Below are 15,861 nucleotides of genomic sequence, written 5' to 3'. Positions count from 1 at the left end.
GGCACAGAGCTTGTTCCCACACAAACATCAAAGAGTCTAATCCCAGGCCAGTAACAACTTAATCTTTTCTGATAAAGTTATAATCTTCTCTAAAGGCCTGCTGGTACATTGGGATGGTAGTGCCAGTCATGCTAAAATAATGAAATACGAACCTTACAAAAACCTTTCCTTACACCCATATAGGACATAGAAAACATCATAGAGGGGGGTCCCCAGCTCAGGAGCCCCCTCCATGAGCCGGAGCGGAGAGTTAATAACAAAGGGTAAACGAACCCCATCCATGTATTACATAAACAGCCATTCATCTGAAAGATTAAGGGTCTATTCACATGACCGTAATTTTTGTCTGTGTGCTCAACGGGCTGCACCTGGACCCATATTATTCACGCCATCGTTTTTCAGCACAGACTCTTAAAGCATGTTCTACCTTAGGCTGGAACATGTACCTGCAGCCCATGGGAGACAATGGTCTCCAGCGGTGGTTAGGTCCATTTCCTACAGAGACACATGGACCTCACTGCCATACTAAAAATGAACCATTTGTTGCAGGAGCAACAAGGACTATATTTAATATTCACATGTAAATACACCCTGGCCATGTGACGGTGCTTTCATCGGTCAAATGGCCTGGAAGCAGCTCGGCCCCACTGATGTGAATGAGGCTGAGCTGCGATACGAAGTACAGCCGCTTTCAAATGGACGGCGCTGTGCTTTGTGAACAAGGAGAAGGCTGCAGCATTACTGAGAGCGCCAATGCCTTCTCAAACAGCTAATTGTCGGCGGTCCCAGGTGTCAGACCCCCACTGATCAGATACTGATGACCTATCCTGAGGATAGGTCATCAGTAGTAACGTATCAGGAAACCCTTTTAAATGTCTGGCCAGCCAAAAATTATAACCATTGATTGCCAGGGGTCTCTGAAGGCAGCCAGTGAGGGTCTGCAGATTGCTGGATTGGCTATAATCTCAAAAATGTTTTCTCTCTGTGAGGCGGCTGTATGTATTTTGCAGTCCGCAAAAAAAACGGATCCGCTAAAAATATGAATGACCTCCATGTGCATTCTGTATTTTGCGGAACGGAACAGCTGGCCCCTAAGGGTCCATTTACACGTCCGCAGAATGGGTCCACATCTGTTCCGCAATTTTGACCCATTCATTTTCAATGGTGCCGCAAAAGATGAGGAACGCACATGGCCGGTGTCCGCGTTTTTTTGCGGATCCGCAATTTGTGGACCGCAAAACACTTGCGGACATGTGAATGGACCCTAATAGAACAGTCCTATCCTTGTCCGTTACTCGGGCAATAATAGGACATGTTTTTTTGCGGAACAGACATGCAGACATACGGAAACGGAATACACATGGAGTAACCTCAGTTTTTTTGCAGACCCATTAAAATTAGGGATGAGCGAATCGACTTCGGATGAAACATCCGAAGCAGACTTGCATAAAACTTCATTAGAATACCGTACGGAGTGAGCGCTCCGTAAGTATTAGAATGTATTGGCTCATATGAGACGAAGTTATTTCTTCGCGAAGTCTTTATTAATTAATTAATTTCTACTGTAAAAAAACTTTTACCGAACTCGGTACCACTTGGAACCAAAACAGAGTTTGGTAAAAGGTTTTTAACATTAGAAATTCATTTCTGAAGTTATTACCCGAAGTCCTGCGAGACTTTGCGAAGTAATAACTTCGGCTCATAAGAGCCAATACATTCTAATACTGTACGGAGCGCTCACTCCGTACAGTATTCTAACAAAGTTTTATGTGAATCGACTTCAGATGTTTCATCCGAAGTCGATCTGCTCATTCCTAATTAAAATGAATGGTTCCGCATTCGGTCAGCAAAAAAAAGGGCATGAGCCCTAAAGGAGATGTATGGCAGATGTATAAATAAAATTGTATTTTTCTTATTATTCACATGGGTTGTACCTTTCGTTGCTCTTTGACAATTTTTCTTCTGTTCATACTCTGTTCCTCAATTTCGTATTTTTCAGTAAAAGAATCAAGAATTACATAAAGTTCCTCAGCGAGGGTAGGGCGGGGAATTTCACCAAACAAGATCTCATAGGCCCGGATGTCCTCCTGACAATAAAATCTGTAATAAAAACCCAATTACAACTCTACAAGCTGAAGGACGATGTTTTCTGTACTGCTAGAAATAGGAGATCTGTGAAATGAATGAAAATTATTAGCACGTTTATATTTTTGGGAGAACACGACACTTGATAGTGTGTGTAGTGCTTTATGAGAATAACAAGCATGAAGTGCACAACTTGTCTAAGAAGGAATGGAAACCATACTGAGTGGAGTCTGGAGTACCTTAGGTGCCAATCCCATCCTCATCCTGTGGTCTCTGTGACCCTAGAGGCTTTTGGCATCTTGGAAACAGATTCTTAAGGTAAAGCTCTGTCTTGAAGATATTCACATTGAGTTATCACCTTCTGTTCAACATAAGTGCTGGAAAAAGCTCCCAATGAACCTGTTGGGCGGAGGCTGCAATGGATGCCTAATAGCGGAATCAGTCACCCGTAGACTATTACAATATCCATCTAAGGCTACTTTCACATTAGCAGTTTTTGTGGATCCGTCATGGATCTGCAAAACGCTTCTGTTACAATAATACAACTGCATGCATCCGTCATGAATAGATTGTGTCTTCTATAGCTATGACAGATCCGTCATGAACTCCAGTGAAAGTCAATGGGGGACGGATCTGTTTTCTATTGTGTTAGAGAAAACAGATTCATCCCCATTGACTTACATTGTGTGCCAGGACGGATCCGTTTGGCTCCGCTTCGTCAGGCGGACTGAAAAACACTGCAGGCAGCGTTTTGGTGTCCGCCTCCAGAGCGGAATGGAGACTGATCGGAGGCAAACTGATGCATTCTGAGCGGATCCTTTTCTATTCAGAATGCATTAGGGCAAAACTGATCTGTTTTGGACCACTTGTGAGAGCCCATGACGGATCTCAGAAACGGAAAGCCTAAACGCTAGTGTGAAAGTAGCCTAACTCGTATGTTTTTTTCACACAATGCATCTGGAAAGACCCTTCGTCCAGAGACCCGTGGTTCTGTTTCACATACGCGGCGAGAGCTCTTCCAGTAAACGTACAGGTGCCAACACAGTCCGAAAAGTCCCTTGATGTAATATCCAGCACCACCATCAACACGCCATAGCTGTACGGCGCTGGGATTTAAAGCACAGTTCCCAGCGCCGTAGATGTATCCTACGGGTTAAAAGGGAGTCTGTCATCAAATCCATCCAATTAAAACCAGCTTACATGTCCAATGAGCTCTTGCCACCTGAATCAAATATGCTGGCTCCCATTCCCATGTCACTCCGTGACCTTGTGGCAGAGAAGACAGCTTTTTAATCATTTATAAATTAAATTAGCCCCTGGGTGCAAAGAGGGAGTTGCCATTGCACGGCTTACTCTCTACATGCCGAGTCCCCACCTCTTTGATGGACAGGGCCAGGCATGGAGACTTATTCACACCTGGCACTGAAGTCTCACGGCAGCACAATTGCCACTGTGTTTGGAGTGAGTGCATTACAAGGGATGAAGCTCACTGGGGGCCATATGATTAAAAAGTTGATTTCTCCGCAAGGTCAGGAGCGACATGGGAGCAAAAACATTAGATTCGGTTGGCAAGTGCTCATCGGGCATGTAAGCTGGTTTTAATAAGATGGATTTGATGATAGATTCCCTTTAAAGTCTATGCACACCTTTGCGGGCATTTTTTTTATCACTGCATTTTATTTTTGGGCTAAAAATCATTTTGGCAATAAGTCCCTCAGGGAGTGGCTCTGACGGCTTGATCTGAAGCTATCTATACCTTCCTAACAGCTTAAAAATATTCATTATAGCTACATTCTTATCAGTTTGATAAGAATTCAGCTTAAATAAGTGTTTATGAGCTGTCAGGAGCTCAGCAATAAGGGCTACAGATTGAGCTGTCAGTGCTGCTCTCCAACCGATTCACTGAGAAGTGGGAAGCAATAGTCTGCAGACACAGTCAAAGCTATAGAGTAAAAACTGTTGAAAATTTTTAACAAAGACCAAATGGATTTTTTTTTTTATTTAAGCCAAAATGAGTCGAATGCAATAATAAAAACTAATCCTCCAAAAGGGTCCATTGCATTTCAATTGTTTTCCTCCTACTATAAAATGGGATTGAACCTACTGAAATCAGGAAAAAGATCATCAAATCATAACATGTCTGCGTTACTCATTTAGTGTTTTTGATAAGTTAGTTGTGTCTCTTTTCAATGTTATTTTTTCACATTATATTTTAGTGTACCTCTATTATACCCAGATTCTCAGCCATCCAAGCAATAGTGGCTGCAGATAGAAAAGGAAATGATACTGTGTACTATTTTTCAGCAAGGAGCAGCACCATGGCTTCTTCATTCTGCTGGGAATCTCTGCACCTAGACGCCCCACCTATCCGGAAGTGATGGCACAATGTAGCCATATACTTTAAATTCTGATTATTTCGCAAATAAACATGGATAAAGCACTAACTTACTTGCGATTGGTTTCTTTCCTTTCGATCAACCCAGACCCTTCTAACGATATGCCAGCAAACAATCCACGTGACTTGCAGTATGTGTAAACGGCTGCTGAACTTCTAATGGCAACATCTCCCTCCAGATTTCTATAGGAACGGTAGAAAATAAGGAACAAGCATAAAATTGCCCAACATATCTTCCCTCAGAACTCTGAACAGTTTTATACTGACAAATATAAACTGCTAGTAGTGATTGGTCAATGATCACACAGCGAAGGTGGGGGCCCCTGTTTTTTTGGGGGGTCCTCCAGCAGGGTATATGTTAAGCCAGGGTCACATACTGGGTGGTATCTCCCTTTGCTGTAATATCGGCTACCACTTTGGCATGGTAACGGACATACAGATACTGGATGTTCTCCTGTGTTATGTCATTCCAAGCTCTCTCAACTGGATCTGTAGCTCATCCAAGGTGGTTGTTGGTTGCTGTACATGGGAGGTTCCGTCACCCCATCCAGTCCCAGACATTCTCAACGTGAGCAATTGGGCTAGCCAAGGGAACTGCTGGATACCCTAACGAGCATGTGGTGCAAGGCGTTATCTTGTTGGAACAGATGTGATAAGGCTCAGTGGTTAGCACTGGTGCCTTATACTGCTGGGGTCTTAGGTTCGAATTTGACCAAGAACAAAATCTGCATGGAGTTTGTATGTTCTCCCCGTATTTGTGTGGGTTTCCTCCAGGTACTCCAGACCTATGTATAAGGAACTTAGATTGTGATCTCCACCGGGGACAATGAGTAATGATAATGTCTGTAATATCTGGGTAAAAAGGGCAGTAGGACTGGTTCCACAATGTCGTGGACATATGAAAGGCTGGTGGATGATTGTGAGGATGATGGCAGTAGACGTTCTCCAACCCTCCTGCAAACTCTGGTGTTATTTTTTTTACTATCCAGGAGTGTATGTTGACAACTTAAACATTCATAAAGTTAAGGGACACAAAGTGTGTCTCACTCTGGAGGACTCAGCATCTATTTCAATAAAAACTATGATAGGCAAATTAGCTTTTTTTTAAAAAAAAAAAAAGTTGCTGCCATCATCAGAAGCATAGGTGACTTTTTTTATACAGTTTTTTGGAAATTTAGCTAATTTGCATCTCCTTTTCCCAGAGAAGCACTGCATGGTCTAGGAGTCTAGGAGACTCGTGGAGCCTGGTAGATTCTCTACACAAGGAGAAACAGTACCCCTCGAAAAAGGAACTATGCAATGTTTCATTTCCCACAAAATGGCACTGAAGGGAAGTTCATTGATTGCTGCCCGATTTACCCACAAATTATAGATGATCATGATCAATGCAGCCTCTGTTCATACAACGTGAAAGTTTTCTGTTGGAGGTCTTCGTCAAGAGTGTTTCAAAACCATCTGCTTTTGGGAGGAGCCTGACGTCATGGGCACTTGAGCAGTGCTGATCTCAGCAGGGAAAGCCTCCTGAGATCAACCAATGTAGTCTTGCCGGCCCAAGTGCGAGACAGGGAGGACATCTGGCCCTGTCTATTAGGTCGTGCGGGAGAATGGCAACAGGGGAAAAGAGGAGGTAAGGCAGTGCTCTGAGAAACTAGGCCAGCCACTGTGTGCTCTGAGCACCTCATTTGCATTCGAATAATAATAGGGTTGATAATGGTTACAGATGTTCCTTGAAGCTCTTACCTCCCAAGGGGTCCAATTGCAACTGTGAAATTTCCTCCAAGAGTTAAGTTACCACCTTTGGCAAATGCTTCGACTGCCCTTTTGTGGTTCAAAATAATAACTAAATCAGACACCTGTTTTAAGAAAAGCACAGTATTAGTAATAACTTAAATATTTTTCCAATAGGTTTTCTGAATGAATAAAGCACATTTGGTTAGCAGCAAATATTATTAAAAGAGGTGTGAAATGTCTCGATCACTACTAGTAGTGAAAAGTAGTATTGCACATTTAAAAATAGAGGGCCAAAGTGCAATCAAGCTCATAAACCAAAACTGCTGAAGACTCAAATATTTTTGATAGGTTACAATACTTTACAGTCATGGTTTGAGGGACACTGTATGTTCCCAGGGGGAAAATACCCTCCAATAAAATAAGCTATACAGTCAGGTCCATAAATATTGGGACATCGACACAATTCTAACATTTCTGGCTCTATACACCACCACAATGGATTTGAAATAAAACGAACAAGATGTGCTTTAACTGCAGACTGTCAGCTTTAATTTGAGGGTATTTACATCCAAATCAGGTGAACGGTGTAGGAAGTACAACAGTTTGCATATGTGCCTCACACTTGTTAACCCCTTAAGGACGCAGGGCGTATCGGTACGCCCTATTTCCCGAGTCCTTAAGGACTCAGGGCGTACCGGTACGTCCTAACTTGAAATCGGCATTCCGGCGCCCCAGGGGTTAATCGGAACGGGATTTCGGCTGAAATCATTCAGCCGGCATCCCGTAACAATGCAGGGGGGGGTCATTTGACCCCCCCGCATCGACGATCGCAGAAAACCGCAGGTCAATTCAGACCTGCGGTTTTCTGCGTTTCCGGTCCATTCGGGTGTCCTGTGACCCGATGAACCGGAAAAAGACTGCGATCGGTGGCGTAATTATACACCACCTATCGCAGTCCGAGGATTTGAAGAGGCGGTGCTGGCCCTGGTGCTGATGCCTGCTGTCCAGGGTGCTGATTGGTGCAGGGGAGAGAGGCGCGAGATTCAAACTTCCTGCGCTCCTCTCTCCCCTCCTCTTCCTGTCCAGCACCCTGACCGTGCAGCACCGTCCAGAACGAGCTCCTGTGTCCCCACAATCGGCATCCATCACCCTCCTGCACCCATCGCCACCCAGGTAGGTTAGGGTCAGTGAGGGAGAGGCACCGTTAGGCAGGGAAAGAAGGGAAAAGTTAGTTAGGAAAAAAAAAAAAAAAAAACTTTTATTTCCAAACTTTCTTTGATCCATCCATCAGACCCCAGATCCCCCCCTGCCACTTGCCCCCCCCCCACCAGACCCCCACCCCAGCCCCCTTCCCCACCACCAGGGATCCTGTGGCCCACCCTAGTACGAGCTGCCCTGGGGTTCGTACTGGTTTCCCGGCCCATCAAATAAGTCCACCGGAGCCCCCTGCCGATGAACTTAGCTGGTGTCCCCCAGTGGACTTTGAGCCTGAGATTCCGGATTTTGCTGGCAATCCTGGAATCCAGATTCCCACTGTGGGGTTTACTGAAATAGACTATTTTAGTTTTTTTTTCAGTAACCCACTGGTGAATCTGATGGTGGAGCAGACGAATCTGTACGCCCAACAGTTCGTCGCTCAAAACCCAGGCTCATTTTTGGCTAGACCCGGTGGCTGGAAGCCGGTCAGTGCAGCCGAGATGAGGACATTTTGGGGCCTCGTGCTGCATATGGGTCTAGTCCAAAAACCCAGTGTCAGGCAATACTGGAGTGGGGACGTCCTATACCAGACCCCACTGTACAGTATGGTCATGACACGTCCCCGGTTTGAGGCCATCTGGAAATGTCTGCATTATTCCGATAATGCAGCATGTCCCCCCCGAAGTGATCCTGCCTATGACCGGCTGTACAAGATACGGCCGGTCATCGATCACTTTGGGGCCACATTTCAGCAGGCCTACGTACCTGGAAGGGAGGTCGCGGTTGATGAGTCTCTCGTTGCGTTCAAGGGGAGACTCAGTTTCCGCCAATATATTCCCACAAAGCGGGCGAGGTATGGCGTGAAGCTATACAAAATTTGTGAGAGTACCTCAGGGTACACTTACAAATTTCGTGTGTACGAGGGGCGAGATTCCCGGATTCAACCCCCAGAATGTCCCCCCACTCTGGGTGTTACCGGGAAACTCGTGTGGGACCTTATGTACTCACTGCTGGATAAGGGTTACCACTTGTACGTGGACAACTTTTATACCAGCATTCCCTTGTTCAGGTCCCTTGCCGCCAGATCCACGTTCGCTTGTGGGACCGTGCGGAAAAATCAACGCGGCCTCCCTGCCTACCCCCTCCAGGTACCTATCCCCAGGGGTGAGACCCGTGCACTTACCAGTGGAAACCTGTTGCTGGTCAGGTATAAGGACAAGAGGGATGTCCTTATGCTGTCCACAATCCACGGTAACAGCACCACCCCTGTCCCTGTGCGAGGTACCGCGGCAACAGTCCTCAAGCCCGATTGTATCGTCGCCTACAATCGGTATATGGGAGGAGTTGATCTCTCGGATCAAGTCCTCAAGCCATATAACGCCATGCGCAAAACCCGGGCATGGTACAAAAAAGTTGCGGTCTACTTGGTGCAGGTTGCCATGTACAACTCTTTTGTACTATCCCGAAGCGCTGGCAGCACAGGGACATTCCTCCAATTCTATGAGGCAGTCCTCAAGGACCTGATCTTTTCGGACCGGGAAAGAGCAGGCCGGAGTACCTCGGGAATTGGAGGCGCCCGGATCGTCCCTGGCCAACACTTTCCAGGTGTGGTCCCCCATACTGGAAAGAAGGGACGAACCCAAAAAAAGTGCAGAGTGTGTCGCAGGAGGGGGATACGGAAGGACACCACCACTCAGTGCGACACTTGCCCCGATCATCCGGGCCTCTGCGTTATCGATTGCTCCAGGGAGTATCACACTTCCATGGAGTACTAAATTTTTATAATCCCCAACAGTCCACTAGAGAACATAAAAAACTATGGCTCTCAGACTTTGGAGACACGGAAACATTTTTTTTTTCCCCAAAAAATATTAGTTTTAGTGCAGGCATCCTCAAACTGCGGCCCTCCAGATGTTGTAAAACTATAACTCCCAGCATGCCCAGACAACCTACAGCCATCAGCAGGGCATGGTGGGAATTGTAGTTTTACAACATCTGGAGGGCCGCAGTTTTTAGGATGCCTGCTTAGTGTCTCCAAAGTCTGAGAACCATACATATTGGGCATCGTCGCGTGCGTAAAAGTCGTCGCTATAAAAATAACTTTTGCCCAAACGCCTCGGATGAACGGTGTTAAAAATATAAAATAAAAATGGTGCCAAAACACCCATTTTTGGGCAAAATTTCCATTTGAATCCTTTTTGCCGGTAATAAAGCAAGGGTTAACCGCCAAACAAAACTCAATATTTATGGCCCTGATTCTGTAGTTTGCAGAAACACCCCATATGTGGTCGTAAATGGCTATATAGCCGCACGGCAGGGCATAGAACGAAGGGAACTCCATATGGTTTCTAGAAGGCAGATTTTGATGGACAGTTTTTTTTTTTGACACCATGTCCCATTAGAAGCCCCCCCTGATGTAGCCTAGACTAGAAACTCCAAAAAAGTGACCCCATCCAAGAAACTACACCCCTCAAGGTATTCAAAAGTTACTTTACAAACTATGTTAACCCTTTAGGTGTTCCACAAAACTAAATAGCGAATGTAGAAACAATTTTAGAATTTTTTTTTTGTTACATTGCCTCAAAAAAGAGTAATATAGAGCAACCAAAAATCATATTTACCCCTAAAATAGTCCCAAAACAACAACCACCTTATCCCGTAGTTTCCTAGATGGGGTCACTTTTGTGGAGTTTCTACTCTAGGGGTGCATCAGGGGGCTTGAAAGGGTACATGGTGTAAATAAACCAGTCCAGCAAAATCTGCCTTCCAAAACCCATATGGTGTTCCCCTCCTTCTATGTGCTCCCGTTCGGCCAAACAGTAGTTTACGACCACATATGGGGTGTTTCTGCAAACTACAGAATCGGGGCAACCCATTTTGAGTTTTGTTTGGCAGTTAACCCTTGTTTTACTCCTGGAAAAAATTGATTATATTGGAAAATTTTCCAAAAAATAGAAATTTCAAAATTGTTTCTCCATCTGCCATCAACTCTTGTGGAACACCTAAAGGGTTAACAAAGTTTGTAAACCCAGTTTTGAATACCTTGAGGGGTGTACTTTCTTAGATGGAGTCACTTTTTTTGAAATTTCTATTCTAGGGGTGCAACAGGTGGCTTCAAATGGGACATGGTATAAACAAAACCAGTCCTGCAAAATCTGCCTTCCAAAACCCATATGGTGTTCCCCTCCTTCTATGTGCTCCCGTTCGGCCAAACAGTAGTTTACGACCACATATGGGGTGTTTCTGCAAACTACAGAATCGGGGCAACCCATTTTGAGTTTTGTTTGGCAGTTAACCCTTGTTTTACTCCTGGAAAAAATTGATTATATTGGAAAATTTTCCAAAAAATAGAAATTTCAAAATTGTTTCTCCATCTGCCATCAACTCTTGTGGAACACCTAAAGGGTTAACAAAGTTTGTAAACCCAGTTTTGAATACCTTGAGGGGTGTACTTTCTTAGATGGAGTCACTTTTTTGAAATTTCTATTCTAGGGGTGCAACAGGGGGGCTTCAAATGGGACATGGTATAAACAAAACCAGTCCTGCAAAATCTGCCTTCCAAAACCCATATGGTGTTCCCCTCCTTCTATGTGCTCCCGTTTGGCCAAACAGTAGTTTACGACCACATATGGGGTGTTTCTGCAAACTACAGAATCGGGGCAACCCATTTTGAGTTTTGTTAGGCAGTTAACCCTTGTTTTACTACTGGAAAAAATTGATTATATTGGAAAATTTTCCAAAAAATATAAAATTTCAAAATTGTTTCTCCATCTGCCATTAACTCTTGTGGAAGACCTAAAGGGTTAATAAAGTTTGAAAAAACAGTTTTGAATACCTTGAGGGGTGTAGTTTCTAGAATGGGGAGGTTTCTATTATCTAAGCCTCACAATATGACTTCAAACTTGAACTGGTCCATAAAAAGTGGGATTTTGAAGATTTCTGAAAATTTCAAAATTTGCTTCTAAACTTGTAAGCCTTGTAACATCCCCAAAAAATAAAATATCATTCCCAAAATGCTACAAACATGAAGTAGACATATGGGGAATGTCATCACAATTTTTGGGGGTATTACTATGTATTACAGAGGTAGAGAAACTGAAACTTTGAAATTTGCTAATTTTTCAAAATTTTCGGTAAAAATTTTATTTTTTTATGCAAAAAAATTAACTTTTTTGACCCAATTTTAGCAGTGTCATGAAGTACAATATGTGACGAAAAAACAATCTCAGAACGGCCTGGGTAAGTCAAAGCGTTTTAAAGTTATCAGCACTTAAAGTGACAGTGGTCAGATTTGCAAAAAATGGCCAAGTCCTTAAGGTGAAATAGGGCCGAGTCCTTAAGGGGTTAAGGGACCAGAAATATTGGGACAATTGGCTAATTAGCTGTTCCTTGGCCGGGTATGTGTTATTCCCTCATTATCCCAATTACAATGAGCAGGTAAAAGGTCCAGAGGTCATTTCAAGTGTGCTATTTGCATTTGGAATCTGTTGCTGTCAACTCTCAAGATGAGATCCGAAAAGCTGCTGAAGCAAGCCATCATTAGGCTAAAAAAAAACAAAACAAACCCATCAGGGAGATAGCAAAAACATTAGGCGTGGCCAAAACAACTGTTTGGAACATTCTTAAAAAGAAGAAACGCACCGGTGAGCTCAGCAACACCAAAAGACCCGGAAGACCACAGAAAACAACTGTGGTGGATGACCGAAGAATTCTTTCCCTGGTGAAGAAAACACCCTTCACAACAGTTGGTCAGATCAAGAACACTCTCCAGGAGTTAGGTGTATGTGTGTCAAAGTAAACAATCAAGAGAAGACTTCACAGAGAGTTCACCACAAGATGTAAACCATTGGTGAGCCTCAAAAACAGGAAGGCTAGATTAGAGTTTGCTAAATGACATCTAAAAAAGCCTTCACAGTCCTGGAACAACATCCTATGGACAGATGAGACCAAGATCAACTTGTACCAGAGTGATGGGAAGAGAAGAGCATGGAGAAGGAAAGGAACTGCTCATGATCCTAAGCATACCACCTCATCAGTGAAGCATGGTGGTGGTAGTGTCATGGCGTGGGCATGTATGGCTGCCAATGGAACTGGTTCTCTTGTATTTATTGATGAAGTGACTGCTGACAAAAGCAGCAGGATGAATTCTGAAGTGTTTCGGACAATATTATCTACTCAGATTTAGCCAAATGCTTCAGATCTCATTGGACGGTGAAGATGGACAATGACACAAAGCATACTGCAAAAGCAACCAAAGAGTTTTTTAAGGGAAAGAAGTGGAATGTTATGCAATGGCCAAGTCAGTCACCTGACCTGAATCAGATTGAGCATGCATTTCACTTGCTGAAGACAAAACTAAAAGGGAAAATGCCCAAAGAACAAGCAGGAACTGAAGACAGTTGCAGTAGAGGCCTGGCAGAGCATCACCAGGGATGAAACCCAGCGTCTGGTGATGTCTATGCGTTCCAGACTTCAGGCTGTAATTAACTGCAAAGGATTTGCAACCAAGTATTAAAAAGTGAAAGTTTGATTTATGATTATTATTCTGTCCCATTTCTTTTGGTCCCTTAACAAGTGGGAGGCACATATGCAAACTGTTGTACTTCCTACACCGTTCACCTGATTTGGATGTAAATCCCCTCAAATTAAAGCTGACAGTCTGCAGTTAAAGCACATCTTGTTTGTTTCATTTCAAATCCATTGTGGTGGTGTATAGAGCCAAAACTGTTAGAGTTGTGTCGATGTCCCAATATTTATGGACCTGACTGTAGATGTCTATAGCTTAAAAGATATGGTCCCATCTAGGTATCCATTGTCCTTATGTCCTATAAGGACACCATAGAGGGAGGTCCCGTTGTCAAGACCACCTGTACTGGCCAGTAGAGAAACGTTAAATAAAAAAAAAGGTTCCTCCTCTGGAAGACCATTCATCCGAAAGCATGTGACAATAGTACATTTTGGGGCTACCCTTATCAGTGGGGCTATCTAGTAGGGACAGTCCTTTAAAGAGGATGCGTCGTACAATGGACCTGTCTGTTTTACTAAATACTTGTATTCCTCATGAAATTACAAAGCACAAACAATTACAATGCATGACCATCCTTTCTCATAACGCTGCATGGTGCCATTCCTTAGTTGTCAATTAATCTACTAATTTCTAAGGAATAATAGAGGGAAAGCACAAGAAAAGATGCTCCAGAATGGTTATTTGATGGTGAATACAAATACTTAAATACTTTTTTTTTGTAAACAGACATCTAAGTAGAGTTGACAGATCCTCAAGAGGACCTTTCATCAGTTTGTACTTTCTAAAATCAATACCTGACACTGTAGGCCAAGAGATTTTTTTTCTCATACACTGCTCTGTTGCGCCGCTGTGGTCCCTTTTGTTTTGCCGTCCTGTATGCTAATCAATAGCATCGGTACAGGAAGTAGGAGGCGGCTGCGTTTGTCAGAGGACGTCTCCTTCCCCCTAGCTGTGGTGCGGTCCAATCACAGTGGACTGTGTCACAGGCAGGGAAAAGGTGAGCTGCTTTTTCTCAATAGCTGAGACGCGATTGGACCGCACCACAGCCAGGAAGAAGGCGATACCCCCTGAGAAATGCGACTGTCTCCTTCTCCCTGTACCAATGCTATTGATTAGTATACATCTCTTAAGACTACTTTCCCACTTGCGTTGTTAATTCCTGTATTGAAATCCTGCAAAGGATTAAACAGATCCTTTTTGATTTTGCACATCAGGAAGCAAGTGTTCCGTTAGGATACGGTCGTGTAAAATCAAAAACGGAAAAAAACGGATCCGTCACTAAATACATTGAAAGTCAATGGAAGATGTATCCGTTTTTTTAGGCTCCATAAAAAACGGATCCGTCATTATTGACTTAGGCTACTTTCACAACAGCGTTTTTTCTGGATCCGTCATGGATCAGCAAACACGCTTCCGTCATGATAATACAACCGTCTGCATCCTTTATGAACGGATCCTGTTCTATTATCTTTAACATAGCCAAGACGAATCCGTCATGAACTCCATTGAAGATCCGTTTTCTATTGTGTCAGATAAACAGATCCGTCCCCATTGACTTACACTGTGGGTCATGACAGATCCATCTTGCTCCGCAACACATAGCGGACAGAAAAACGCTGCTTGCAGCATTATTCTGTCCGAGATGGGGACGCAACGAAACGGAACGGAATGCCTTCTGGTGCATTCCGTTTTGTTCAGTTCAGTTTTGTTCCCACTGACAATGAATGGGGACAAATCGGAAGCGTTTTCCCCCGCTATTAAGATCCTATGGCGATCTCAATAGCGGAAAGGGAAAGCGCAAGTGTGAAAGTAGCCTCACATTGTTTTCAGTGCTGGATCCGTTTTTTTTTCCGTTTTTATGACGGGACACAAAACCGCAGCTTGCAGCGTTTTTTGTCTGGTCACCAAATGAAATTCTGCCGGAACGGTAGACATCCTGATGCATTCTGAATGGATCTCTTTTCATTCAGAATGCATGAGGACTAAACAGAGTTTTTTTTCCGGTATTGAGATTCTCTGCCGGATCTTAATATCGGAAAACAACAATGAAAGTGTGAAAGTAGCCTTATCTTGGCCTACAGTGCTGGGTATTGATTTTAGAAAGTACAAACTGATAAAGGGCCTCTTTAAATGGTCCAAGTGCCCTGTTAAATTTTCTCACACTGCTTAAAGAGTACCTCTCACCACCCCTGACGTGTCTGTTTTTCCCTATATCATCACAATTCTGGATAGACTTTTCTTAGGACTCTGTGTTCTGCATTTCCTCTATTATCCCTCTTAGCAACTGGGAGCCACCATTCTCCTTGTCAAGTGGGGTGTGCCTCTACACAGACTGGCATTGTCTGCACTGACTGGACAGTGTGCAAGGGCATTCGCCCCAACTTCTGACACCCTTTTCCGGTTCTACTCAGCATATTAAGAGAATTTTCCCTTTGCTTCTGTTTTGACTTTTTCTGGATCAACGCTACTAGAACCAAAATGCAGTTTTATTTTTTTAAACCCAAAAAACCCTGATGGCCTACACTAAGGCCTTATTCACATGGCAATAAAAAATGGCTGGGCAGTGGAGGTTTTTCTAACATCTGTCACACGGCCATTTTCAGACCAGTGATAGTCCATGGATGCATTCACACGTCTGACTGTGAATACTGACCATCAAAAAATTTTCATTTTTCCTGACAGCACCCATACAAAATCAAGGGGGTGTGAATAAAAGGGCGTGACAAACTGACAGTTTAACCATTTTTTTACTGCTAATTTTTTCTTCACTCTCGTGTGAACAAAGCCTAAGAATAGGCGTCCATGTGTGGTCTGCAGGGTCCATACTGTTTAGAAGGACAGGGCAGAACTGTGGTACCAGGCACAAAAATATAATAAAAAGAGGCTAGCACGTGAACAGAAACTTGTTAAAAAGTTCTAAGAAAAG

The 15,861-nt window shown here is 43.7% G+C and overlaps 1 protein-coding gene across 1 annotated transcript in view; it reads right to left on the bottom strand.

The window, feature by feature from the left end:
- Positions 1-15,861, bottom strand: part of SH3YL1 (SH3 and SYLF domain containing 1) — a 160,285-nt gene that overhangs the window by 61,456 nt on the left and 82,968 nt on the right. The window contains exons 5-7 of the mRNA XM_040427589.1: positions 6,221-6,333; positions 4,535-4,663; positions 1,935-2,100 (exon numbers count right to left, since the gene is read on the bottom strand). Coding sequence (XP_040283523.1) covers positions 1,935-2,100; positions 4,535-4,663; positions 6,221-6,333 — 408 coding nt within the window. The remainder of the gene's footprint in view (positions 1-1,934; positions 2,101-4,534; positions 4,664-6,220; positions 6,334-15,861) is intronic.

This window comes from Bufo bufo, chromosome 4 (assembly GCF_905171765.1).
Source record: "Bufo bufo chromosome 4, aBufBuf1.1, whole genome shotgun sequence".
Taxonomy (NCBI): Eukaryota; Metazoa; Chordata; class Amphibia; order Anura; family Bufonidae; genus Bufo; species Bufo bufo.
Note: the sequence above shows the minus strand (reverse complement) of the source record. Positions and strands in the feature narration are given on the sequence as shown.